The sequence below is a fragment of the Macaca nemestrina genome, chromosome 18 (genome assembly GCF_043159975.1).
Source record: "Macaca nemestrina isolate mMacNem1 chromosome 18, mMacNem.hap1, whole genome shotgun sequence".
Taxonomy (NCBI): domain Eukaryota; kingdom Metazoa; phylum Chordata; class Mammalia; order Primates; family Cercopithecidae; genus Macaca; species Macaca nemestrina.
This window is the reverse complement of record NC_092142.1, coordinates 27,348,236-27,375,009: the sequence shown is the minus strand read 5'-3', so window position 1 is coordinate 27,375,009 and position 26,774 is coordinate 27,348,236. Positions and strand designations below refer to the sequence as shown.

The window sequence follows — 26,774 nt, the reverse complement described above, 5'->3', positions numbered from 1 at the left end:
GACCAACATGGAGAAACCCTGTCCCCACTAAAAATACAAAATTAGCCAGGTGTGGTGGTGGCGCATGCCTGTAATCACAGCTAATCAAGAGGCTGAGGCAGGAGAAATGCTTGAACCTGGGAGGCGGAGTTTATGGTGAGCCAAGATTGTGCCATTGCACTCCAGCCTGGGAAATAAGAACGAAACTCCATCTCAAAAACAAACACGAGCACACAGGAGGGGAAACTAGCACATCCAAAGGCAGGAGTGAGGCAGGGCGAAGGACTATTACCCAAAGAGTAAGGCAGTGTCGTAGCTAGGTGTGCATGTTTGGTGCAGAGGGGCTAGGAAGAGTTCAAATGCTAATATTTAGAGTGAAGAGACTGAGACATTGAGAATTTCGCTGGGATTAAGACCACATGGATGTAACAGCTCCACTCCATTCTCCACGTTGCAAAGAGTAAACCTTTAAGAATTCAAATCTGACCTTTTTTCACTTGTTTTTTGTTTGTTTGTTTTGGGGGGAAGGAGTCTTGCTCTGTCACCCAGGCTGGAGTGCAGTGGTGCAATCTGGACTCACAGCAACCTCTGCCTCCTCGGTTCGTGATTCTCCTGCCTCAGCCTCCTGAGTAGCTGAGATTACAGGCACGCACCACCACGCCTATCTAATTTTTGCATTTTTAGTAGAGACAGGGTTTCACCATGTTGACCAGGCTGGCCTCAAACTCCTGACCTCAAAGCTCCCAAAGTACTGGGATTACAGGCCTGAGCCACCATGTCCAGCCTCTTTTCACTTTCTTAAATAAGCTCCCCACTGCTTTGAGGATAATGTCCAGGTCTCTTACAAGAGCTGGGAGCCTTTAAAACCTGATTCCAGGTTAGCTACCTCTTTCCCCCCTTTAATTTTATGCTTAGGACAAGCTGAGTTTTTCTTAGTTTGTCATATCCTATTCCCCTGCTTAGAAACCCATCTCCCTACCCTCTTATCATTAAAAAAAAATTTTTTTTAATTTATTTTTTGTAGAGACGAAGTCTCACTTTGTTGTCCAGGCTGGTCTCAAACTCCTGGCCTTAAATGATCTTTCTGCCTCGGACTTCCAGTGTTAGGATTGCAGGTGTGAGCCACCGCGCCCGGCCCTCTTGTCCTTTATCTGGTCGCCCAAAACTGGATTAAGATTAGGTGTCACTCCCATTTGCTCTTGTAATGCCCTGTGCTTCACCTACTAGATTTCATCAAATTCTCTGAATCCACCACTAGCATGAACTCGAGAGCAGGAAGCAGTTTAATTGTCCTTGTGCCCAAAACAACTGAATACCCCAACGCCCAACTCATTTTGAATGAACGAAGCTGCCTTCATTGCAGGGTTGGGTGGAGGATTTTGAACTCGGACCTTTGGCCTTCAGTCTTTGTTACTACAGTTTAAAGATTCATTCTCGGGCATGGAGGAACAAGTTAGGTCAAAATCACAAAAATTTAAAATAATTTAGTACGAGGCGTAAACTTATCTGCAAAGATCAACACGCTCAAACGAATCACTTTAATGCTCATCAGTCTGTTACTTAAACAGGGTAGGGGGTAGCTCCTTGCGAAACCTACCACCTGTCTAAAAGCGCAGTCGCTCGAGTGGTGCAGTCCCGGAGATATTTTGGCACTTAAGGCTCCGCCCACGGGCCCCCAGGTGGCGGAAGAGCCTCACGCACGACGTGCCGCCTCACACTCCCGCGGAGGCATCGCGACGCAGCGCCGGCGTGGGCGGAGCGGCCGGCCCTTCCTCTGGCGTCTTCGGCTCCTCCCCCAGCGCCTCACACGCTCATTGTGAAACGACAGCGGCCGCCGGCTTCTAAGGCGGTTTGAGACCTTGAGACCCTAAATCCTTGGCGCGCGTGAGCGCCCGCGCCGCTCCTTACCCACTCCCAGGGCTAGGGGTGCGAGGTTCACCGACTTGATTCTCTCCCCGTCTCCCGCCGGGAGCTAACCGCGCCGGTGTGCGCGGCACCTCGCGCCACTGCTCGCTCCTGCCGCCCCTCCCCCCGGGAGCTCCCGCCCGCGCGCTCCTCCCTCTCCGCGCCCCGGCGACGCGCACGCGCGCCAGCCCGGCTCGCGCCCTCTCGCTTTCCAGCCCGCGAGACCCCCTCCCCTTCCGCCTCGCGGCGCTTCCTCGCGCCGCGGTCTTCTCTCTCCACCCCCGACACCGCGGGGCTCCCCCGCCCGCCAACGGCGGGCCCCGGCTGCCCGATCCCCCTCGCTTCCCGCGCTCTCCAGCGGGGCCCCAGCCCCGGCGCCCTCTCTCCCTCCCTTCCCTCTAATTCCCCTTCCGGACGCTGCCATCATGTTGAAGCCTCAGCCGCCACAACAGCCCTCCCAGCCCCAGCAGCCGCCCCCCACGCAACAGGCCGTGGCCCGCCGGCTCCCCGGGGGCACCAGCCCTCCCAACGGCGGCCTCCCGGGGCCGCTGGCCACCTCCGCGGCTCCTCCCGGGCCTCCAGCGGCCGCCTCCCCCTGCCTAGGGCCTGTGGCAACTACCGGGAGCGGGCTCCGCCGGGGAGCCGAAGGCATCTTGGCGCCGCAGCCGCCGCCGCCGCCGCCGCAGCAGCACCAGGAGAGGCCAGGGGCCGCCGCCATCGGCAGCGCCAGGTGAGGAGGGTGGGCTCCGGGCGAGGGACCTGCGGCCACCTGGAGGCGGCGGCTCGGTTCCGGCGGGGCAGACCCCAACCCGGCACCGTGAGGGGCACCGGCTGGGTGGGGAGTCCCCGTGAAGCTGGGGGAGGGCCCCCTCAGGTCCGAACAGGTCGGAGGGAAAGGATCCCCAGGCGGCCACCGGAGCACCGAGGGGCCGCGCTCGGCTCTCGGGGCCTAGTCAGGGCTCGCAGCCCCGGCCTACAGGGGAGGCGGGGCGCATCCCGCCGGCGCCGTCGGATCGGGGAGTTGGGGGGGGGGCGAGGAGCTGATCGGGGTCCCCGGTTCCATTACCACGAAGGGTCTCGCGGTCCCCGGCTTCAGCCAATGGGGAGTCTGCTGCGGGAAGGGGTCCCCGGCCGTAGCCAATGGAGGGGGGCGCGCGGCCCACAGTTTGGCCAATGGGGAGGGAGGGACTTGGGAGCGGGTTGCTGCCTCCCCCTTCCCGGTCTGGCCAGTAGGAGGGGAGCGAGGTGGGCGGGGGGACGGAAGGAGGGATGACTGGGAGGACTGCGGGCCAGGAGCCTCTGGCGCGCGCGCCCCCTTCCCGTACGTGCGCGTGGATGCTCGGTCTCATGACCCGGGCATTCGCGCGCCGCGGGAACACCTAGGGCAGGGGCTGGTTCGTGGAGGGGCTCGTCTGGTGGCTGTGCATGAGTAGTGGAGGCCCTGTTCAGATTTTCCTGTGCGCGTGTGTGTGTTAATGGAATTAATAGTGGTGGCACACGCAGGCGCAGTGGGCTCTGATCGCGGGAGGTGGGGGTTCGAAAAGGCCTGTGGGCTTTAGTGCGCAGGCGCAGACCGGGCGAGGCCTCCCGGTGGATGGCTTTTGCGGCTGCGCTGTCCCCCAGCCTTGCCAGCGGCCCCCTCTTCGCCCTCCTCAACCGCCGGTTACATCAGCCAGCGACAAGCAGGGTTACTTGGCGATTGGTGACCCCCGCAGAGTGGGTAACGGGCTTGAATGAGTCATGAGGTCGAGGGAATGGGGTGTGGAGGGGATATCCCTCCTCCCACAGTTTGAGGCGTCAGGCTGCTGAAAATGATTGTCTTTTCTGTTTGGGAGGTAATATGCCTGAGCTAGGTAGTTCCGAAGCTGCACTCCTGGAGCTTTTGCCCGCACAGCTGGGGTGGGTTTTTGATTAATATTGTAGCATTGATGTGTTGGTAGTCTGCAGCCCTAGCCTCTCTCTCGTTGGTTCTTAGAGCAATTGAGAACCACTGTTGATTGAGATCTTTTTTGCTGGCATTTGGAGGAAATGTGTTTGCTGGCTTTTTAACGTCTATTTCTTTCTTTCTCTACAAGGTGAGAGTTTGAAAATCTTATTTATTGGCCAGGCGCAGTGGCTCACGCCTGTAATGCCAGCACTTTAGAAGGCAAAGGTGGGAGGATCCCTCGAGCTTAGGAGATCGAGACCAGCCTGGGCAACACAGATAGGAAATCCCATCTCTACTAAAAATTAAAAAAAAAAAAAAAAAAAAAACAGGAGTGCTGGTGTGCACCTATAATCCCAGCGACTCGAGAGGCTGAGACAGGAAGATCGCTTGAGCCTGGGAAGTTGAGGCTGCAGTGAGCTGAGATGGCGCCACTGCACCTCAGCCTGGGCAACAGAGGGAGACCCTGTCTCAAAAAAAAATACAATAGAAAAGAAAAATCATACTGATTAACGATTTTGTAGTCTAAATCAGCATCAGGTGGTATATACTTCTAGAATTTAACATCACATTCGTAGTGGTCTAAGAGGGCTTGAACAGACGTAATTAATTTCTTGTTTTCTTCTCTTGTAGGGGACAGAGCACAGGAAAGGGACCCCCACAGTCACCTGTGAGTGTCTTCCAGGGACCTAAAAGATGCATAATGTGGAAATATAGAGCACATTACGTCTTGATAGAGTCTAATGTACTCAGGAGGGCTGTGGGCCCAGCACACACAAAGCAGAATGAGTAGAGTGCGGGCATTTAGAAAAGACAGTGAGGTGTTGACTGATTACTCTTTAATTCTCCCTCGTATGTTAACTGACAGGTGTTTGAAGGCGTCTACAACAATTCCAGAATGCTGCATTTCCTTACAGCTGTTGTGGTAAGTTGGTACTTAACCCCTGGGTTGTTTGAGGAACGTAATGCATCTACTTTCTGGAGACATTCTTCTTCTTTTCCCTACTCTGCCAGGGCTCCACTTGTGATGTAAAGGTGAAAAATGGTACCACCTATGAGGGTATATTCAAGACGCTAAGCTCAAAGGTCAGTGTACTCAAATTTGATTATTTTTGGAGTTGCAGAGTAGGAGAGTGAAATAGGCTGATTGAAGGTGTCAATTGGGTGATGTCAGAGTATGCCTTTAGTTGTTTCTGTGAGCCTGTGCTGAATAGTGCTGCAGGGAAAAAAGATACATTTGAGGGCTGGGTACTTTTACGTTAAAGTATTTAAGTTTAAATTTTTGTGAGACTTTTGCTAAGTCCTGTGGCTGATGTTGAGAAAACAATGCACTTGGTTCTAAGCGTATTGAGGATGTAGTGTTGTGAAAAGTTCGGGAAGGGTTAGAGAAATCCAGTCCTAATTTTGCCTTCACATTTCTTGAAACTGACCCGTGGGTGTGGGGAATGGGGGTGTTTGTAGTTTGAACTAGCAGTGGATGCTGTGCACCGGAAAGCATCTGAGCCAGCAGGTGGCCCTCGTCGGGAGGACATTGTGGACACCATGGTGTTTAAGCCAAGTGATGTCATGCTCGTTCACTTCCGAAATGTTGACTTCAACTACGCTACTAAAGGTATCGTCCTAGGCTCTTACCTCAGACCTGCTCTGTGTGCATAGAGGACAGAGGGCAGTTTGTGTGCATGCAGGTGGAACAAGGTGATGTGTTTGGTTTATTTATTTTTTTTTGCCTTAATACCTTTTCTTATTTTTTCTGAGCGAGGTGGGTGGATTTTTTTTTTCTTAAAAATATGTCTTGATGTCTAATATATAATGGAATGAATTCCAGCCTGTGTTGTGGTTCTTCGTATTTTCTTTGCTTGTTTTTAATTTCTTTTTTCTTTGGAATCATAATCTTGATAGACTTCTTTTACTCTTCTTTTGCCTCCCCACCCCCTGGCCGTGCTGACACACAGGCACACGTACTCTGGGCTTCTTAAACTTTTCGTTCCTGAACTACTACTTATGGGGAGTGGGGTTGGGGGATATTGGAAAGAAGTCTGTGAAATAGGGCCTGACTGCTGATCTTCACCTCTTCCCCCACAGACAAGTTCACCGATTCAGCCATTGCCATGAACTCGAAAGTGAATGGGGAACACAAAGAGAAGGTGCTTCAGCGCTGGGAGGGGGGTGACAGCAACAGCGACGACTACGACCTTGAGTCCGACATGGTATAGCCTCCTTCCCTGAGAACCTGGGAGCTTGACAGACAGAATGGGTTGTTGACAGTGAGGTTCATTTGAAGGGGGAGGGAAATATTTACTGTTGCCTGTTGATGGTGGTCAGATAACAAATAGGCATAGAAAATAGCAAAGTAAAACTACCTATTCTCATCTGGGTGCAGTGGCTTATGCTTGTAATCCTAGCACTTTGGTAGGCCAAGGCCAGTGGGTCACTTGAGTCAAGGAGTTCGAGACCAGCACAGGCAACATGGCAAAACCCTGTCGCAACAAGATATATAAAAGCTAGCAAGGTTTGGTGGCATGTACCTGTAATCCCAGCTACTTGGGAGGCTGAGGTGGGAGGATCACTTGAGCCCAGGGAGGTCGAGGCTACAGTGAGCTGTGATCATACCACTGCACTCCAGCCTGACTGGACCCTGTCAAAAAAAAACCAAAACATCAACTTATTTTCTTACTATCTATAATTAACCATTCCTAGCATTTGCATTACATTATTTTTCAACATAACGAAAAGTATAGATTATCGTGTAGACCCGTTTCTCTTCCCAAAATCAGCTACTCTGAGACATTTAAAATCTCTCACGAGGCTGAGCACAATGGCTCATTCCTGTAGTCCCAGCTACTTAGGAGGCCAAGGCAGGAGGATCTCTTGAGCCCAGGAGTTTGAGACTGCAGTGAGCTGAGATTGTGCCACTGGACTCCAGTCTGAGCGACAGAGTGAGGCTATCTCAAAAAATAAAAATAAAAATCGCTCATGAATAGAGCTGAGCATGGTGGTCCCACACCTGTAGTCCCAGCTACTCAGGAGGCTGAGGTAGGAGAATCATTTCGGGCTTTGGTGCACTACGATTGAACTTGTGAATGGCCACTGTGCTCCAGCCTGGGCATCATAGCAAGAATGTCTGTTGAGAAACAAATGTCTTGTGAATGAATATGTTATTGCTTTGTTATGTTTGGTTTGTACAAGAATTCGCTTTTTTTGCGTTTTCGAACTTCTCGTGGTGATACATAGATCTATTTCTTTGCTTTTGTTGTGTAATGTTTTCTTTATATTCACACACATATGTATACGCAGCAAATGGCATTTGTCCTTTTCGTTACTCATCTGCATTTTGTTTCCATTATTTTGCTACTAAAAATAGTACCTTGCTGGACTTTGAGAACTTGTATTCCCTACGCACATGTGCCAGAATTTTTCTGGGATGTCTTGGACATAGACTTGTTGGATTTTTTGACTTTTCAGGTTTACTAGTTATCGCTAATTTCTGCTGCAATTGTTAGTAATTATTAACAGTTGCAGGCCGGGATCAGTGGCTCATGCCAGTAATCCCAGCACTTTGGGAGGCCAAGGCAGGCAGATCACCTGAGGTTGGGAGTTTAAGACCAACCTGACCAACATGGAGAAATCCCATCTCTACTAAAAATACAAAATTAGCTGGGTGTGGTGGCACATGCCATAATCCTAGCTACTGGCGAGGTTGAGGCAGGAGAATCGCTTGAACCCAGGAGATGGAGGTTGCGGTGAGCCAAGATGGTGCCGTTGCACTCCAGCCTGGGCAACAAGAATGAAACTCTGTCGCCAAAAAAAAAAAAAAATTGCAGTTAGTAATTACAATTACTAGTTGATTACTTTTGCCAGCCACATCCTTATTTTTTTTTCACTGTTGTTCACTTATTTATTTATTTTTCAGACAGAATCTTGCTCTGTTACCCGGGTTTTTGTTGTTGTTGTTTGTTTTGTTTTGTTTTTTGTTTGAGACAGGGTCTTGCTCCGTCAACCAGGCTGGAGGCTGGAGTGCAGTGGCTCAATCTCAGCTCACTGCAACCTCTGCCTCCCAGGTTCAAGCGATTTTCCTGCCTCAGCTAGGACTGCAGGCATGCGCCACCACGGATGGATAATTTTTTATTTTTAGTAGAGATGGGATTTCACCGTATTGGTCAGGTTGATCTCAAACTCCTGACCTCAGGTGATCCACCCACCTCCCAAAGTTCTGGGGTTACAGGCATGAGCCACCACCCCCAGCCAGTCGCCCAGGCCTGAGTACAGTGGTGCCATAATAGTTCACTGCAGCCTCAAACTCCTGGGCTCAAGTGATCCTCTCTCCTCACTCTCCTAAGTAGTAAGTAGCTAGGACCCCAGGCACGCACCACCACACCCACCTGTTTCATTATTTTTTTGTAGAGATGGACTCTTGCTGTGTTGCCTAGGCTGGCCTTAAACTCCTGGCCTCAGGAGATCGTCCTGCCTCAGCTTCCCAGACTACTGGGATTACAGGTTTCAGCCACTGTGCCCAGCCAATTTGGTCACATCTTAGAGTTTTTAATCTGATGGAAGGGAAGTGACTTGTCAATGTTGCTTTTCTTGCTGGATTTTAAAACCTGCTTTCTCCCTCCCCAGTCCAATGGATGGGACCCCAATGAAATGTTCAAGTTTAATGAGGAGAACTACGGTGTGAAGACCACCTACGATAGCAGTCTTTCTTCTTATACGTGAGTGTCTTGGTGCTCTCTAGGTGATGTGTTGGTGATATGGGGTCACTAAGTGAAGACAGGTTTCAGGAGAACATAGTTTTTGCTCCTTTTTCTCTGGGTGTCCAGGGTCACCGTCCCTGCTCCTACTTACTCTACCTTGTGGAACTATTCCCTCAAAGGTTTTGTTTTGTTTTGTTTTATTTTGTTTTTGAGATGGAGTCTCGCTGTGTAGCCCATGCTGAAGTGCAGTGGCGCAGTCTCGGCTCACTGCAAGCTCCGCCTCCCAGGTTCACGCCATTCTCCTGCCTCAGCCTCCTGAGTAGCTGGGACTACAGGCGCCTGCCACCACACCTGGCTGATTTTTTTGTATTTGTAGTAGAGACGGGGTTTCACCGTGTTAGCCAGGATGGTCTCGATCTTACCTCGTGATTCGCCCACCTCGGCCTCCCAAGGTGCTGGGATTACAGGCGTGAGCCACCACACCCAGCCTCCCTCAAAGGTTTTAAGCACGTAAGTGCTCCTGACATTCCCAGATAAGCCTTGGTGCTCTACCTGGGACTGGTGCTCTACCTGGGACGCAGTTGGTGCCCGTTACCCAGATGTTGAGTTGAAAGGATTAAATACTGGCCGGGCGTGGTGGCTCATGCTTGTAATCCCAGCACTTTGGGAGGCCAAGGCGGGTGAATCACGAGGTCAGGAGATTGAGACCATCCTGGCTAACATGGTGAAAACCCGTCTCTACTAAAAAGACAAAAAAATTAGCCAGGTGTGGTGGCGGGCGCCTATAGTCCCAGCTACTCGGGAGGCTGAGGCAGGAGAATGGCGTGAACCCGGGAGTCAAAGCTTGCAGTGAGCCGAGATCGTGCCACTGCACTCCAGCCTGGGCGACAGAGCGAGACACTTGTCTCAAAAAAAAAAAAAAGAAAGGATTAAATACTTACGTGCCTGAACTGGTGATTGGAGTTGTTGAAGTGTTTTTTCTTTTTTCCTCTTTTGTCCCCTGGCACTGGGATGGTGGTGGTCTGTGGGTGCTGTCTCAGGGTGCCCTTAGAAAAGGACAACTCAGAAGAATTTCGTCAGCGAGAGCTGCGTGCAGCCCAGTTGGCTCGAGAGATTGAATCAAGCCCCCAGTACCGCCTGCGGATCGCCATGGAGAACGATGATGGGCGCACTGAAGAGGAGAAGCACAGTGCGGTCCAGCGGCAGGGCTCGGGGCGGGAGAGCCCCAGCTTGGCATCCAGGTGACTGTCGTGAACAGCCAGGACTATTTGGGGCTTCTGGGAGTGTCCTGGGGCCTGGGCCCAGAATTGATGGGTGCTGTGGTTTAAAGTTTCAAAATTTTGGTTTACGTTCTCTTTTTCTCTGTATTCATTTTTATATATGTGCTATTTTTTCTTATAAAAGTGAAATGTAACTGGATTCCTTGTGTTTTACAAAAACTGTCCTTGAAACTATGGTGTGATCCTAACTTTGTCATAGGTCAGGAGTTGTAGAATTGTGGAGCATTGGCCAGGTTGGTTGGCTCAGAGTTGATGTCACATAAGGTCGTAAGTCTGTAGCCATAGAACATTCAACTGGGGCAGATCTTCAAGTGGAATAGTGCTGGAGCCAGGCAGTGTATGTGTGTTTGGGGGCAGAAGGGAGAGACTTTAGAAGAAGAAGAAAACGTGAGTTTCGTGGCTACCTGGCCTTATTTGAACTCTTTCCTCAGGGAGGGGAAGTATATCCCTCTGCCTCAGCGAGTCCGAGAAGGTCCCCGGGGAGGAGTTCGATGCAGCAGCTCTCGGGGCGGTCGGCCTGGCCTTAGCTCTTTGCCACCTCGTGGCCCTCACCATCTGGACAATAGCAGTCCTGGCCCAGGTTCTGAGGCCCGTGGTATCAATGGAGGTGAGTTATGAGGTGACTTTGAGGGGCAGGGCAGGGAAGGGGATGCCGAGGAGGTAGGAGGGTAACTGGAGGGGTTTGGATGGGTTGGAATGACACTGCATCGGTGGGAATATAATAGGTCATCTGCCTCCTCTGATGTTTTCTTCATCTTAAAAAAAAAAAAAACAGGCCCTTCCCGCATGTCCCCAAAGGCACAGCGGCCTCTGAGAGGTGCCAAGACTCTGTCTTCACCCAGTAATAGGCCTTCTGGAGAAACTTCTGTTCCACCTCCTCCTGCAGGTAAAGCTTTAGTAGTGTTGGATGAAGAAATGGATGGAAATTTGTAAAGAGATGTAAATATGTCCAGTTGTTACAAATGCTGGAATGGGAGATAATTTTAAGATAGATATTTTGGGCGTTTGGGATTTAGTCATATTGGGAAATAGTTCTTTAATTTCCCTAGTGCAGAAATCTCAACCTGGCAATTCATGGGTTGTGTCTGTTTGGCAGACATCCTTTGTTTAGATTTGAATCAGTTGCTAACTTTTCTGGGGTTTTTTTTGGTTTATTTGTTTTTTGAGACGGAGTCTCGCACTGTCACCTGGGCTGGAGTGCAGTGACGTCATCTTGGTTCACCGCAACCTCCACCTCCCGGATTCAAGCGATTCTCCTGCCTCAGCCTCCCGAGTAGCTGGGATTACAGGCGCCCACCACCACGCCTGGCTAAATTTTTTGTATGTTTAGTAGAAGCGGGGTTTTACTATGTTGGCCAGGCTGATCTTGAACTCCTGATCTCAATATCCGCCCACCGCACCTCCCAGAGTGCTGGGATTACAGGCATGAGCCACCACATCCTGCCAGTTGCTAACTTTTAAAACAGTCTGAGGCAGGCAGATTGCTTGAGCCCAGGAGTTCAAGACCAGCCTGGGCAACATGGCAAAACCCTTCTGCAAAAAATAAAAAGATTGATTAGCTAGGCCTGATGGCGTGCACCTGTGCTCCCAGCTACTTGAGAGGCTGGGGGCGGGGAATCGCTTGAGCCCAGGAGGCTGAGGTTGCAGTGAGATGGCATCATACCATTGTACTCCAGTCTGGGGAACAAAGCGATGCCCTGTCTCTACATAAATAAAACAGTAGAAGCCATAGAAAATTTTAGTTTCTTTTGGATTACAGGAAGTTCTGCCAACTGAGCTTGCCTTGCTGCATAGCTCAGGTTGACTGGGACAGAATCCCAGCCACCCCTTTAAGCATTCCAGTCACCGATGATGCCCATGAGGCCATTTACCTGGTTGTGTTACCTGCCTTGGCCTTCTAGACACTTAAGTTGGTGACTCTGGTTGTATAGTGTGTAAACTTTCTTGCTGTTTTGAGTAAGGCCCTTGTATTCACTGCTGTTGACTAGCAGTAACCGTCCTACAGCTCCCCCTTTTCTTCCAGTGGGCCGGATATATCCCCCGCGTTCTCCCAAGTCTGCTGCCCCTGCCCCAATCTCAGCTTCCTGTCCTGAGCCTCCCATCGGCTCGGCAGTGCCAACCTCTTCAGCCTCCATCCCTGTGACCTCATCAGTCTCAGATCCTGGAGTGGGCTCCATTTCCCCAGCTTCTCCAAAGATCTCCCTGGCCCCCACAGATGGTAAGAGCTAGGTGTTTGAGTGCCATTAATGCATATTTAGTGTGATTTGTGGTTCTGGACAGAAGGACTTTTAGGCATTTCCCTCTCCTTGCACAGTAAAAGAACTCTCTACCAAGGAACCTGGGAGAACTCTGGAGCCCCAGGAGCTGGCTCGGATAGCTGGGAAAGGTGAGGGTGTGTGTTTTGTTTTTTTTTTTTTTTCTGCTGAGGGTTAATGCTCCTTTATCTAGGGGAGAGTATGTCAGTTAGGAAGTTTGTTGGAAATCAGAGGCAATGTCTTTCAGCTCTTGGGTTGTAATTTCACTTCTGTAATTCTCAAGAGTTTCTCTTTTTTCTTTGCTTTCTTGTTTTCTGTTCTATTGGCACTGTGTAGCCACCTTGGAGAAAGAATGTTTTGTATTTTCTTCTTTTTGATTGTTTTCTCATAGTCCCTGGTCTTCAGAATGAACAGAAACGATTCCAACTGGAAGAACTGAGAAAGTTTGGGGCCCAGTTTAAGGTGAGAGAACTGTGGAAGTGAGCTGGGATATTAGCAGGGTAAAGGGGTTGGGAGTGGTTCGTAGACGAGGCAAAGGACTGGGTAGGGGTCAAAGAGATGAGATCAAGAAAGGGTGAAAGAAGAAAGCCGGGCCTAGGGTTTGGGTCATACTGGACTGTGTGTATTTCTCCCTTCTAGCTTCAGCCCAGTAGCTCCCCTGAGAACAGCTTGGATCCTTTTCCTCCCCGGATCTTAAAGGAGGAGCCCAAAGGAAAGGAGAAGGAGGTTGATGGTCTGTTGACTTCAGAGCCCATGGGGTCTCCCGTCTCCTCCAAGACAGAGTCCGTATCGGATAAGGAGGACAAACCACCCCTGGCACCAGCAGGAGGCACTGAGGGGCCAGAGCAGCCCCCACCACCTTGCCCAAGCCAAACTGGCAGCCCCCCGGTGGGCCTCATCAAGGGAGAAGACAAGGATGAGGGCCCTGTTGCTGAGTAAGTGGAGCGGAGTGGAGCTCTGGGAGGGTGGCAGGAGAGATGGGAGCAAGCCGTGAAGATTTACTGTATTTTCTCTCACAGACAAGTAAAGAAATCAACGTTGAACCCTAATGCTAAGGAATTCAATCCTACAAAGCCTCTGCTGTCTGTGGTGAGCTGGGACGGGAGAAAGTGGACTTTGGTTTCTGTGGGGAGACTTGGGCAGTGCTTACAGATGAATAGGGGGAGCACTTCACCTCCAGGACCACTTGCCTGGCAGGCAGTGTGAGGAGATGTCATAAAAATGTAAGGATGGCAACTTTGGGGCTGGCTTGGGGAAAATGGACTCAGGTCTCCAGGGTTGGGTGATCAGGGATCCCAGTGAGTCTGATGAGGGGTTAACGGGCTTTTCTTTTGTTCTTGGCATTTGACTGAGGGAGTACTGGAGTGGGGTAGTCATGAACAGAGGCCAGCTGACTTGGCTTGAGCCCCTGTATGTGGAAGGTTTGTGATCTTGGACTTCACTTACATTCTCTGTCTCACCTGTAACTTGAGAATGCTCATGTCCTCATAGGGTTTAATGCAAGGCTTTATGAAGATAAGTGCAGAATGTGTTTGGTACCCAGCATTTCATGAATGTTAGCTGTTACTACTATAGGCACGGCCAGGAGTAGAGGGGAAGATACAAAATAAAATTGTGCTCTCTTGTTTTTTGCAGAATAAATCCACCAGTACCCCAACTTCTCCAGGGCCCCGGACTCATTCAACTCCCTCCATCCCGGTGCTGACAGCAGGCCAGAGTGGGCTATACAGCCCCCAGTACATCTCCTACATACCTCAGATCCACATGGGACCAGCTGTGCAGGTATGCAGAGACACTGGCTGGGCCCAGGATTATCAGGGTGGAATTTGGTTGGGCTGATTGAGGGACCAGGTCAGGCCTTTTCTGGGCACTCGTGAGCAAGTCATTCAGCCTCATCTGTGTCCTCATCCCCAGGCACCTCAGATGTATCCATATCCTGTATCCAATTCAGTGCCTGGGCAGCAGGGCAAGTACCGGGGAGCAAAAGGTGAGCAGGTCTGGGAGGGGCAGGTGGTGAGGCTGCCAGGGGCCTACTGGCAGGTGGAGCTTGATCTCTGCTCTGTTCCTCCTCCTCCAGGCTCCCTGCCCCCGCAGCGCTCGGACCAACACCAGCCAGCTTCAGCCCCGCCAATGATGCAGGCCGCCGCGGCTGCTGGCCCACCTCTGGTGGCTGCCACGCCCTATTCTTCCTACATACCCTACAACCCTCAGCAGTTCCCAGGCCAGCCTGCCATGATGCAGCCCATGGCCCACTACCCCTCACAGGTGACTGTGGCCCAGGAGGGCAGTGAGGATCCAGGGCCCCTGCTAGGGATCCCATCTTCTCCAGAGACTTGGGAGCTGGCTGGGGGCAGCAGGCAGCATTGTGGGTGGGATTGGCCAGCCTGACAAGCTGTGGGATTGGTGGTGTCAGATGTGGGCTTGAGCCGTGGCTCTGGTGGGACCTGTAACAAGGCATTGGACATGTGTATATGTGAAGTGTAGAGGAAATAGTGTCTGCTGGCTGGGATCGTTGCGAATGTTCAATCAATAGGGTGATTGTGAGGAGGCCCAAGCAGTGCTGTGCACGCAGTGACTGGCAGGAGGACACCTTCCCACCTGGCGGCTGTGCCAACCACTCGTCTCTCTGTCCTGCCAGCCGGTGTTTGCCCCCATGCTTCAGAGCAACCCACGCATGCTGACGTCAGGCAGCCATCCCCAGGCCATCGTGTCATCCTCTACCCCTCAGTACCCTTCTGCGGAGCAGCCCACTCCCCAAGCCCTTTATGGTGAGTCCTACGCCTGGTCCCTCTGCTCTGGGCTGTGTGCCAGCGCCCTCTGGTGTGCTCAGCACTGGTTCTCTTTCCTGCTGCAGCCACTGTTCACCAGTCCTACCCACACCATGCCACGCAGCTCCATGCCCACCAGCCGCAGCCAGCTACCACGCCTACTGGAAGCCAGCCGCAGTCCCAGCATGCGGCCCCCAGTCCTGTCCAGGTGCCTGCTGTAGGGGGTGCTGAGTGGTCAGGGTGCAGGAATGGGTGGCTAGAAGAGTGGGATAGAGCTCTAGGGGTCATTTCTGAGTGGCGAGGACCAGAGGCCAGTGAGTTACTGGCTTCGGTGGCACTCAACCTTCCCCTCCCCAACAGCATCAGGCGGGGCAGGCCCCACACCTGGGCAGTGGACAGCCACAGCAGAATCTGTACCACCCAGGGGCCCTGACAGGCACGCCGCCCTCTCTGCCACCGGGACCTTCTGCCCAGTCCCCTCAGAGCAGCTTCCCCCAGCCAGCCGCTGTGTATGCCATCCACCACCAGCAGCTGCCCCACGGCTTCACCAACATGGCCCATGTTACCCAGGTAAGAGCCCAGCTGTCCCACTTCTGGGTCTGTTTGCCAGGGCTCATCTGCCATGGGGGCCATCCCATTCCCAAGACCCTGGTGCCACCTTTGCCATAGTGCTCCCTAACTCTGGCTCTCAGAGTCTGTCTCAGGATTCTGTGGTCTTCCCTGCTGCTTTTTTGTTTTCCACAGGCCCATGTCCAAACTGGAATCACAGCAGCCCCGCCCCCTCACCCTGGGGCTCCCCACCCGCCCCAGGTGATGCTGCTGCACCCACCCCAGAGTCATGGGGGGCCCCCCCAAGGCGCGGTGCCCCAGAGTGGGGTGCCTGCACTCTCAGCTTCCACACCCTCACCCTACCCCTACATCGGACACCCCCAAGGTGAGCAGCCTGGCCAGGCGCCTGGATTTCCAGGAGGAGCCGATGACAGGATTCGTGAGTTCTCATTAGCTGGGGGAATTTGGCATGGAAGAGCTGAGGGGCTGCAGGTGGGGCAGGATGCACGGGTTCTGGGTGGGGAGTGAGGGGTCTTGGAGGCAGGGCTGTCCCACAGGGCGCCCGCCGACCTGCACCTGTCTGTGAAGTATGTAGGGTGGGCAGAAGCCACAGTCGCCGCCGCCAGGGGCTTGCTCCTGGCTCTGTCCTTTGCTTCCCTCCGTCCTCGCTCAGTTGTGATCCAGCAGCCCCCCTCCCCACTGCCTCCCCAGCTCTCAGTGACCCCGACTGTCTCCTGACTTAGCCGAGGTAAGGTCAGTGCAGCAGACAGGGCCAGACTGGGGTGTGGGGGGCTGAGCTGGGCACATGAGTGAGGGCTCTGGCTTACTGGGAAACAGCGATTGACCTGTGCTTCTGACAGCCCCCGAGACACCTTGAGGAGGCCGCTCCTTCCCAGACACACCCCCACGCCCCCACTGGACGGCATTGGAGGAAGGGACAGCTGCTTGGGTTCTAATGCTCCTGCTCTCTTCTCTTTCCCCTCCAACCAGTTCAATCTCATCCCTCCCAGCAGCTCCCCTTCCACCCCCCGGGGAACTGAAGATTGTCCTGGCCGCGACCTGAGACCTCCATGAGTGGAGGGAAGAGTGATCTATGTCTCTTCCCCCAGCAGCTCGGACCACTCCCAGCCCCCCATCCCCCCCATTCCCCGGGGGAGCTGGGGAATTCCTGCCAAGCACCTTGAATGGGAGGGGCCTCACAGAGGGCAGGGCCAGGGTCCAGCAGGGGTGGGGGGTTCCTGCTCTGCCCCTGCCCGTCCCCACCCAGTCTTGCCCTCCCATCCTCTCATCTGTTCCCCGCTGGAGACGGAAGATCTTTTATTTTCTATTATTTATAACTTCAGACTTGGGCCCCCTGTTCTTTCTTTCCCATTAACTTGAGTGACCTGTGTGAGAGACAGACAGATGCCCCATGAGGATGGCTGGACAAGGACTTTTACTTTTTATTACATAAAAATATTAAAAAATAAATAAAAAAAATAAAATTTTAAACTAACTTAACCTGCCTGGAGTTTCCTCTTTGGAGACTAGAGTGGGGTGACAGCTGTCAGTCTTTTGTGGCATTGGTAGGTGCTCATTGTCACCTGTTCCTTTACTTCCATGTAAAAATCGTGTCCAGTGGCCGGCCATGGTGGCTCACACCTGTGATCTCAGCACTTTGGGAGGCCGAGGCGGGCAGATCACCAGGTCAATATGAGATAGAGACCATCCTGGCCAACTTGGTGAAACCCCATCTCTACTAAAAATACAAAAATTAGCCAGGCTTGGTGGGACATCCCTGTAATCCCAGCTGCTTGGAAGGCTGAGGCAGTAAAATCACTTGAACCCGGGAGGTGGAGGTTGCAGTGAGCTGAGATCACTCCATTGCACTCCAGCCTGGTGACAGAGCAAGACTCAAAAAATGGTGGTCAGTTTTTGAAATCTAGGATGATGGGGAGCCAGATCAGGGTCTTGTGCCATTGATTTGAAGGTGGGTTCCAGACTTGATGTTGTGAAGTTACGTAGTTGATGACTGAGGTTCTGGATGACCGGATGGCATGTGAGATGGGAGTCCCCTTCCCAGGATGGGATTGTGCAGTTTCACAGTTCCTGAGGGTGCTGTCCCTGACTCGCTCTGGAACTGCTACGTAGATAGCTCACCCAGCTGTCTAGTGACTATTTTCTCACCTTGAACTTGGCCTCATCTCAAGGTGTGATTTAAAGTTTCATTTCTTATAGGAGTATCTCATGAATTACATACACCTCTTTATGTTGAAGGGTGAATGTTTATGGTAATTAAAGTCCTGATGGATGCGCAGCTGACATTGTGGATGAGAGCTGTAAAGGTGAAGCTGTTAGTGGGAGAAAAGGGGAAAGGATGGGTTGGGAACTGGGCTTACTGGGGAGCAGGAGCGAAATTAGGCGTTATGGGTGGGACAGAAAGATTGAAGCATGGGATGTGGAAATGACATCAGGCTCCAGAGGAGGTAGTTTTTCAAGGAGGTTGGGAATTTTCTTGGAGACCTGACCTTGGTTTCCTTGTCTATAAAATGGAGGTGATTTCACCTTTCCAGGATTTTAAGGAAGTGGCTGGTGCTCGGTGGTAGACTGGGGTGTTTCAGCTCTCACCAAAGCCAGAGAAAGCTGGCTAAGACCAGGACAGGAAGAGTGAAAGCTACAGTATTGGGGAAGAATCCCAGCGTATGCAGATTTGGAACTTGGTAATAGGTGTGCATGGTGGGGAGGAGAAAAGGTTATTAAAGAGGTTAAAAAAAAAAAAGGATTTTATGTGGTAGCCACTTGGATGCTAAAAATGGGCAGAGTTGGAGTCCCAAGAGCACTCAGCAGGTGGATGTGAGGTGGTGCAGGAGCTGCAAGGCTTCAGCTGGGCTCAGGATGTTTGAAGTGCAGATGGAGAGACGGGTATCTACTGTGAAATATGACAAGTATTAGTAATCTTTTTTTTTTTTTTTTTTTTTTAAGAGACGGAGTCTCATTATGTTGGCCAGGCTGGTCTTGAACTCCTGGGCTCAAGCAGTTCTGCCTTGGCCTCCCAAAGTGCTGGGGATTACAGGTGTGAGCCACCACGCCCAGCTGAGTAGTCATTTTGATGCTTTCTGGAAGGACTGCAGATTGTATAGCACTCTACCCGTATCTGTGGGGGATGTGATCTGAGCTCCCCAGTGGATGCCTATAGTACCAAACCTTATGTATACTATGTTTTTTCCTATTTCTATGATGAGGTTTAGTTTCTAAATTAGGCACAATACTCTTGTGCTTCAGGGCCATCACTGAGTAAATAAGGGTTACTTGAACACAAATCATTGCAGTGCTGTAACTATCAGTCTGGTAACGATCAATCTGATAACCAGCACGGCTACTAAAGTGACTAACAGGCAAAGGGATGGTTCACGTCCTGACAGGATGGATGGAGCAGGATGGCAAAAGATTTCATCATACTACTCAGAATGGTGCTCAACTTAAAATCTGAACTGTTAAATAGAAAATTCCAGGCCGGGCGCGGTGGCTAACACCTGTAATCCCAGCACTTTGGGAGGCCGAGGTGGGTGGTTCATGAGGTCAAGAGATCGAGAGTATCCTGGCCAACATGGTGAAACCCTGTCTCTACTAAAAATACAAAAATTAGCTGGGCATCGTGGCGCGTCCCTGTGGTCCCAGCTACTTGGGAGGCTGAGGCAGGAGAATGGCTTGAGGCTGCAGTGAGCAGAGATCGTGCCGCTGCACTCCAGCCTGGTGACAGAGCGAGACTCTGTCTCAGAAGAAAAAAAAAAAAAAGTCCAGATGGGTGCAGTGGTTCCCCTGTAATCCCATACTTTGGGAAGCCGAAGAAGGTATATTATTTGAGGTCAGGAGTTTGAGATCAGCTTGGCCAACATGGTGAGATGCCATCTCTACTAGAAATAAAAAGCTAGCTGGGCATGGTGGTGGTGCCTGTAATCTCAGCTACTTGGAGGCTGAGGCAGGACAATCACTCAAACCCAGGATGTAGAGGTTGCAGTGGGCCAGGATCCTGCCACTGTACTCCAGCCTGGGTGACAGAGTGAGACTGTCTCAAAAAAAAAAGAAAAAAATTCCAGAAATAATCAGACCAGGTTGACCGTGGATAACTGAAACCAGGGATAAGGGTAGAGACTACTGTATGTTTACCATCTTTGAGCAGAAATCTCAAAAGTTGGAAGGGAACTTAGCCTTCAGCCAGCCAGAAATTCCCCTTGGCAGCTCTTGGCAGCCTTTCCTTGAGCACTGAGGAGAAGACAAATCTGCCCTGTCATTGGACAGTTCTTTTTGCAAAGTTCTTCCCTCTTCCTCTGCTCTCACCCGCTTCACTTAGTTTGCCTCTGTTCTGGAGTCAAAGATCAGGTTTTGCATTTTCTCAAAACAGCTCTTAAGTTGGGCCCAAGAGCCCCTCCCTTCTGGGAGCTGATCTTAGCCATCCTGGGTGTGTATTCATTTGTCAGGATGCATTTGTGATGGGGTGCCTGTTAACCTTTGCCGAGCCTTGCTTTACTTGGTGTTGGCATCCTTGCCAGTCATCACTCCCAAGTTTTTGAAAATCCACTCATAGTTTATTCCCTGCATATTAGAGAAGTGGTCATTTTCTTTATTCTTTTTTATAATTTATTTTTTCTTTCCTTTTTTTTTTTTTTGAGACGGAGCCTCGCTCTGTCACCCAGGCTGGAGTGCTGTGGCCGGATCTCGGCTCACTGCAAGCTCCGCCTTCCGGGTTTACGCCATTCTCCTGCCTCAGCCTCCCGAGTAGCCGGGACTACAGGCGCCCGCCACCTCGCCCGGCTAGTTTTTTGTATTTTTTTAGTAGAGACGGGGTTTCACCGTGTTAGCCAGGATGGTCTCGATCTCCTGACCTCGTGATCCGCCCGTCTCGGCCTCCCAAAGTGCTGGGATTACAGGCTTGAGCCACCGCGCCCGGCCGACCACGACCGGCCTTTTTCTTTTCTTTTGAGAGAGTCTCATTCTATTGCCCAGGCTGGAGTGCAGTGGCACGATCTTGGCTCACTGCATCCTCTGCATCTCAGCTTCAAGTGATTCTTGTGCCTCAGCCTCCTGAGTAGCTGGGACTACAAGTGCAAGCCACCATGCCTAGCTAGTATTTGTTCGTTTGTTTTTTGAGACGGAGTCTTACTCTGTTCCCAGTCTGGAGTGCAATGCTGTGATCTTGGCTCACTGCAACCTCTGCCTCCCAGGTTCAAGTGATTCTCCTGCCTCAGCCTCCCAAGTAGCTGGGATTACAGGCGCCCGCCACCACACCCGGCTAATTTTCTTTACTTTTAGTAGAGATGGGGTTTCACCATAATGGTCAGGCTGGTCTCAAACTCCTGACCTCAGGTGATCTGCCCGCCTCGGCCTCCCAAAGTGCTGGGGTTGCAAGCATGAGCCACCGTGCCCGGACTGCCTGGCTAATTTTTATATTTTAGTAGAGATGGGGTTTTGCCATGTTGCCCTGGCTGCTCGGAAACTCTTGGCCTCCAAAATGCTGGGATTATAGGTGTGAGGCACCACACGTGGCCTCTTTTCTTAATTTTATTTTTTTATTTTTTCTTTTTTTGAGACAGAGTCTCACCTTGTCGCCAGGCTGGAGTGCAGTGGTGCGATCTCGGCTCACTGCAACCTCTACCTCCCGGGTTCAAGTGATTCTCCTGCCTCAGCCTCCTGAGTAGCTGAGACTACAGCCATGCTCCACCACACCCAGCTAATTTTTTTGTATTTTTAGTAGAGAGGGGGTTTCACCATATTGGCCAGGATGGGCTCGATCTCCTGACCTCATGATCTGCCCGCCTCAGCTTCCTGGTTAAAAGCTTTTTTCTTTTTTTTTGAGACAAGTCTCACTCTGTCACCCAGGCTGGAGTGCAATGGCGCAATCTCAGCTCAAGTTTTTTTTTTTTTTTTTTTGAGATGGAGTTTTGCTCTTGTTGCCTAGGCTGGAGTGCGATGGTGCGATCTTGGCTCACTGCAACCTCCACCTCCCAAGTTCAAGCGATTCTCCTGCCTCAGCCTCCCAAATGGCTGGGATTACAGGCACCTGCCAGCATGCCCGGCTTATTTTTTTGTATTTTTATTAGAGACAGGGTTTCACTATGTTGGCCAGGCTGGTCTCAAACTCCTGACCTCAGGTGATCTGCCCGCCTTGGCCTCGCAAAGTGCTAGGATTACAGGCGTGAGCCACCGTGCCCGGCCTTGGCTCAAGTATTTTTAAATAAAGTTTTCTTAGACATTACACATTTAATATAGTGTACAGTTGACCCTTGAGTGATTGGGGTTCAAACTGCACAGGTCCACTTACATGTGAATTTTTTCAAATACAGGTTACACCGAGTCTGCCTATCTCCCTTTGGCCTCCTCCTAAGAAACGTGAAGCAATGAGGGCCTTTATGATGATCCACTTCCACTTGATAGGGAATATATTTTCCTTATGATTTTCTTAACACTTTCTCTAGTTTGAAGAATACGGTGTATAATACATATAACACACAAAGTATGCTTTTGCATGCTATCAGTGAGGCTTCTGGCTGGCAGCAGGTTACTAGTCATGTTTTGGGAGAGTCAAGTTGTATGTGAGGAGCTGGACACGGTAGTTTACACCTCTAATCCCAGCAGTTTGGAAGACCAAGGTTGAGCCCAGGAGTCTGAGGCTGCAATGAGCTAGGATGGTGCCACTGCACACCCAGCCTGGGTGACAGTGAGACTCTGTATTTCCTTTTTTCCCTTTGTTCAGCTTCCCCATAGAGACCATCAAAAATTGCCAATGCTGATGATATTTCAAGTCATGGAGTCATTGGCTATGATACTGCCACTGTGCAAAGCTGGCCCCATCTCAAAAACAAATTATATGTAGATTTGTGGCTACATGGAGGGGGGCTGGCACCCCTAAGCCCTGCATTGTTCATGAGTCAACTATAATATAAACATAACTTCACTGAGAAACGAAAAAATTTGTGACCTGCTTTATTGTGGTGGTCTGGAAGCAAACCTAGAGCATCTGAGATATGCCTGTCCGGTCCCCATTCCCACAGAACGTGAATGGACGCTAGACATTCACTTAGTATTCCGAGGAAACAAGGTGGGTTTGGCACCTGAGCTGAGGCCATGCTGGCTCCAGAGCGATAGAACGTTCTTTCCCAGTATCTCCCAGGAGGCTATTCAACAGTATCCTACTGTGTCTAGGCAATCCCTAAGCTCACTGGACTTGATTTCTCCATTAAAATTGCTCTGGGATCTCACAAGCTCCCCATCTGTCTGGGGTTCAACACCCTTTTTGTCCTCTCCTATCCTCTCCAATTCACACAAAGGACACAGGACACAGGCTGGCTTACTATTCACAGAAGTTTACTGACCTCCCCAGTCAGGCAGGCCGACCCTTCCAACCAGGAGAAATGTCCACCTAGCTGCCCTCTGCTGGGTTGCAGCCTGTGTCATGAGAGGGCACTGGAAGCAGGAGGGAGCCCTAGCTAGAACAGGCCTTACACGCAAGGGAAGCTGAGCAGAGGTCTGCACTCAACCCCACTTGATGTTCTTCTCCTCCTCAGTCATGGCCAGCGTGTCCGTGACTAGACCGGTGCCGATAGTCCGGTTGCCATCTCGCAGGGTGAAACGCTGGCCTTTCTCCAAGATCATTGGCTGCCGCAAGATTAGGTTGAACTTCAGGTCCTCCCCGGGCATGGCAAGCTCCTAGAGTAGGAAGAGAAGGATCATGCGTGGCCTCCAGGATGCCTTCATTCCTTAAGTTTTTTTTTTTTTTTTTTTTTTTGAGACGGAGTCTCGCTGTGTCTCCCAGGCTGGAGTGCAGTGGCATAATCTCGGCTCACTGCAAGCTCCGCCTCCCGGGTTCACGCCATTCTCCCGCCTCAGCCTCTCAAGTAGCTGAGACTACAGGCGCCCGCCACCACGCCCGGCTAGTTTTTTGTATTTTTAGTAGAGACGGGGTTTCACCATGTTAGCCAGGATAGTCTCAATCTCCTGACCTCGTGATCCACCCGCCTCGGCCTCCCAAAGTGCTGGGATTACAGGCTTGAGCCACCGCGCCCGGCCTCCTTAAGTTTTTTTTGGGTACCTCGGAGGTTAAGAGTCATGGGAGAATGCAGCAGGGGAATGGTTCTGCCTGGGGACAGTGTCATCCATCCCAGGCTGTCAGGCAGATGCAAACAGCATATTGAGACAGGAAAACATGAAAGAGACCAGTGATGAGTGTTCCTAAGGTATGTTCTTGAGGAAAAAATGTCTAGAAGTTGTGGGTTATGAAGGTTTCTTGGTCACAGGACTTCCTAAGCTTTCATACATAGTGAAACTCTCAGAAAGAAGAGACTTTGTCTAGGAAATCTTTCTGTGGGTACATGCTGGCAGAGCTAAGCTTTTAACCTGCTTCAGCTTAGGGCACACTGGATGAGGACTCCCGCCCCTAAGTCCATGGGCCATGCCCCTTCTGTTGGCTAGCAGCGACAAGCAGCCCCTTTCCACCTAAGGAAATAAAGTCACTTGGGTTGTCACAGTGTGTCTTTGGAACTATGAGTGAAGCAAAGGTGATATAAAAAGTGCTCCCTCCACCCTACATTTCTCCCACCCACCGTACCTTCTCTGGGGGCAGGATAACCCGACAGGCCATGTCCCAAGTCAGGGAGAACATGATAGGCATGAAGTGGGACACAAAGGGCTTGTGGCGGCCACCTTCCTCCTTGCTGAGGATGTAAACCTGGAGGAGAGTGAACAATGAGGGTGAGATGGGCTCGGCTGGAATGCTGGGGACAGCTTGGCTCAGCCCTGCCCACCGTCACCTGGAGCCCTCACCTGGGCCTCCACCTTCTGGTGGGGCTTGATGGAACCCGGCTTGACCATGACCAGGCCCCGCCGCAAGTCCTCCCGCTTCAAGCCTCGAACCAGGGCCCCGAGGTTATCTCCGGCCTCGGCCCTCTCCAGGTTCTTGTGGAACATCTCAATGCCTAGGAGGAAAGGGGAAAAGGAGTGGGGAGAAGGAAGGCGAGTGTAAGATGGAGGGAAGGTACAAGGGATCTGCCGGGGTAAGGCCACCCTGCAGTCAGCCCCTGGTCCCCAGGCTGGCTTCCCGTACCTGTCACCACAGTGCGGATGTTCTTGCTGTGTCCTAGGAGCTCACACTCGTCTCCCTTCTTTAAAATGCCACGCTCTAGCGTACCTGTCACCACAGTGCCACGGCCTGAGAGGGAATAAGACAGGACATCAGGGACCCCGAGCTAGGCTGCTGCTAGAGAGAGTGCGTGGGAACAGGCAGAGTCCTCACCAGGGACGGAGAACACCCCCTCTACAGGCAGCAGGAAAGGCTTCTCCAGGTCCCGGGTGGGCACTGGGATGTAAGTGTCCACAGCATCCAGTAGCTTCTGCACAGACTTCAGGCCTAATTCAGGGTCCCGACCCTGTTGAGGGGAAGCGACAGGACTCTGAAATCCCCATTCTACTCCCCTCGATTATCAAGAGCCACTTCCCAGACACAAAGCAGAGCTCTGGGTGCCCATCTAGCCCCACCCTCTGCAGCAGCCACCCTGCCTGACCCGGCCTTCACCTCAAGGGCACAGAGAGCAGAGCCTACGATGACTGGGGTCTCCTCCCCTTTATAGCCAAACTCGGTGAGCAGCTCCCGGATCTCCAGCTCCACCAGCTCCACCATCTCAGAGTCCTGGACAGCGTCAGCCTTGTTCACATACACCACCACATGCTCCACCCCAATCTGTAGACAGCAGAGAGACAGGGACAGTATCCAGAGGGGCCCAACTCCCCACTCTTCCCCTCTGCACCTTTACCCAGGCTCTGAGTACCTGTCTGGCCAGTAATAAGTGCTCTCGGGTCTGGGGCATGGGGCCATCATTGGCTGCTACAACCAGGATGCAGCCGTCGAGGGGTGCAGTGCCTGTGATCATATTCTGGGGAGGAGGAGGAGAGGAAACAGCCAAGTTCAACGAGCTCTTCAGTCCACATCCATATAGGCAAGTGTAGCAGTTAGAATCTCAGGCCCACCTTTCTCTATCATCTCCTCACCACCCATTCTGAGTGGCCATGGCCACAAACCTGCCATCTCATATCCAAACACTGAATATTTTAATCTCCTCCCCACAAGCCTAACATTTATCCTGACAAGAGGCAGCTTCTGGCCCTGTCTCCAGAGTCCCAGCAACCCTCACCTTAACATAATCTGCATGACCCGGGCAGTCTGTGTGGGCGTAGTGGCGGGCGGCAGTGCTATACTCCACATGGGCCGCATTGATGGTGATACCCCGAGCTCGCTCCTCCGGGGCATTGTCAATCTCCTCATACTTCTTGAATTTAGCCCCACCTCCCTCGGCTAGAACTAAAGGAGAAAGAGAACACACCTCTCAGCTAAAGTTGCAGTGCTAGAGGCAGAGCTTAGACCACGCCCCTGAGCCCTCCCACCTAAATACATAACCTCCTCCAATCTCTAACGCTTCCAGCAGAGATAACTGTGGGTCAGAAAGAATGTTAGGGGGCCTTTAGGGTCTGCCCTGTGACTTCTTTGGGGTACAGCCTCTGCTCTTGGAGCCACAGTAAACACCTCCAGCAGACACTCTGCTAGCCTTGCCCCCCTGGCTCCAGGTCCCATCAGTAGATAAGGCGCTACTGGACGCCCCAACCCCACTCACTCTTCGTGATGGCTGCAGTCAGCGTGGTCTTGCCGTGGTCCACATGGCCGATGGTACCCACATTCACATGTGGCTTGTCGCGCACGTAAGTCTTCTTGGCCTCCACGGCCAGGCCGCGGCACAAGAGAGGCAATGCCGGAGTCTTCAGCGGCCGCAACAGACCCTGCAGCAGGAAGGTCCGGCCGGTGGCGAGACCTGCCGGGACCGAAGCTTGGGAGTCAGGCAGGGCAGGGGTCAGACCGAACCCAGCCACCTACCACACCCCCAAAGTGTTCCTGGGCCGCCATCGCCCTCCCCGACCCCTCACCGCTGAAGTGGGGCGTCGCGCGCAGCAGGGTGGCTGCCGCCATTGTGGTCATACTCGCGCCCCAGGAACCGGGGAACGGGGCCCAGGAGCCCGAGCGTGCAGCAGAGAAAGGGCGCCTGCGGCAGGAAGGCACTTCCGACGGAAGTAAGGACTGGGAGGGCAAGTCCGGGCCCCTCTAGCCGCCAGTGTCTATGGCCGTCTCCGCCGACGTCCGGCGCGCGGTTGAAGACGTCATGGAGGGGGCTGGTGTCTCGGGGGCGGAGAATGATGGAGAGGGTTTCCACCGCTCGGGCCTCACGGGCTGAGGGGCAACGTAGTTCTCTCTGGCGGTCGCGGGGGGCACTGGGGAGCGTCCCCTAAAGCACCGGCGCCGCGAAGGCTCATGGGCGTACTAGTTGTCAGGGCGACGGGCTGTGGAGGTGCTAGCATGGGAGTCAGGCGGGCTAGGCCGGACCCGGAGGGAGGGACTCGGGCTCGGG

At 52.2% G+C, this 26,774-nt stretch overlaps 2 protein-coding genes and 1 long non-coding RNA gene across 38 annotated transcripts; 1 reads left to right on the top strand and 2 right to left on the bottom strand.

The window, feature by feature from the left end:
* Positions 1-1,498: 1,498 nt before the first annotated feature.
* Positions 1,499-2,644, bottom strand: LOC105482867 (uncharacterized). The gene is made up of 2 exons (XR_987926.2): positions 2,504-2,644; positions 1,499-1,820 (listed from the first exon to the last, which is right to left on the bottom strand). It is a non-coding gene; the product is annotated as an uncharacterized lncRNA (long non-coding RNA).
* LOC105482868 (ataxin 2 like) lies at positions 2,051-16,846 on the top strand. Of its 36 annotated transcripts, none has more exons than XM_071084323.1 (24): positions 2,051-2,614; positions 4,442-4,478; positions 4,677-4,733; positions 4,823-4,894; positions 5,270-5,420; positions 5,891-6,015; positions 8,426-8,517; positions 9,540-9,740; positions 10,211-10,386; positions 10,555-10,665; positions 11,803-11,997; positions 12,094-12,165; positions 12,426-12,496; positions 12,674-12,969; positions 13,054-13,123; positions 13,670-13,816; positions 13,949-14,021; positions 14,112-14,299; positions 14,673-14,802; positions 14,889-15,010; positions 15,163-15,372; positions 15,547-15,736; positions 16,063-16,099; positions 16,342-16,846. In XM_071084323.1, the coding sequence occupies exons 1-23, from the start codon at positions 2,310-2,312 to the stop codon at positions 16,092-16,094; spliced, it is 3,123 nt and encodes a 1,040-aa protein (XP_070940424.1). In that variant the 5' UTR covers positions 2,051-2,309; the 3' UTR covers positions 16,095-16,099; positions 16,342-16,846. The 36 variants fall into 36 exon arrangements, with proteins under 36 accessions (XP_070940424.1, XP_070940426.1, XP_070940425.1 ...); XM_071084325.1 differs by having other exon boundaries at positions 16,063-16,104; positions 16,365-16,846; XM_071084324.1 differs by having other exon boundaries at positions 16,063-16,104.
* Positions 16,847-22,294: 5,448 nt separating this feature from the next.
* Positions 22,295-26,450, bottom strand: LOC105482866 (Tu translation elongation factor, mitochondrial). Its single transcript, XM_011743254.3, has 10 exons — positions 26,296-26,450; positions 25,989-26,183; positions 25,512-25,678; positions 25,149-25,253; positions 24,896-25,060; positions 24,617-24,749; positions 24,428-24,532; positions 24,148-24,299; positions 23,933-24,052; positions 22,295-23,034 (listed from the first exon to the last, which is right to left on the bottom strand). Exons 1-10 carry the CDS (start codon positions 26,345-26,347, stop codon positions 22,861-22,863), a joined length of 1,368 nt encoding a protein of 455 aa, XP_011741556.1. The 5' UTR covers positions 26,348-26,450; the 3' UTR covers positions 22,295-22,860.
* Between the last annotated feature and the right edge of the window lie 324 nt (positions 26,451-26,774).

Bases quoted from the DNA above. Each gene is read 5' to 3' on its own strand.
- LOC105482868 (XM_024793154.2), top strand. From the start codon at position 2,310: ATGTTGAAGCCTCAGCCGCCACAACAGCCCTCCCAGCCCCAGCAGCCG. The intron at 12,970-13,053 runs GTAAGTGGAGCG...TTTCTCTCACAG, and splicing joins GATGAGGGCCCTGTTGCTGA to ACAAGTAAAGAAATCAACGT. The intron at 15,791-15,939 runs GTGAGTTCTCAT...CTGTCTGTGAAG, and splicing joins AGGAGCCGATGACAGGATTC to TATGTAGGGTGGGCAGAAGC.
- LOC105482866 (XM_011743254.3), bottom strand. From the start codon at position 26,347: ATGACCACAATGGCGGCAGCCACCCTGCTGCGCGCGACGCCCCACTTC. The intron at 24,750-24,895 runs GTGAAGGCCGGG...TCCCCTCAACAG, and splicing joins CTGCTCTCTGTGCCCTTGAG to GGTCGGGACCCTGAATTAGG. The intron at 24,533-24,616 runs GTGAGGACTCTG...ATTCCCTCTCAG, and splicing joins GGGGGTGTTCTCCGTCCCTG to GCCGTGGCACTGTGGTGACA.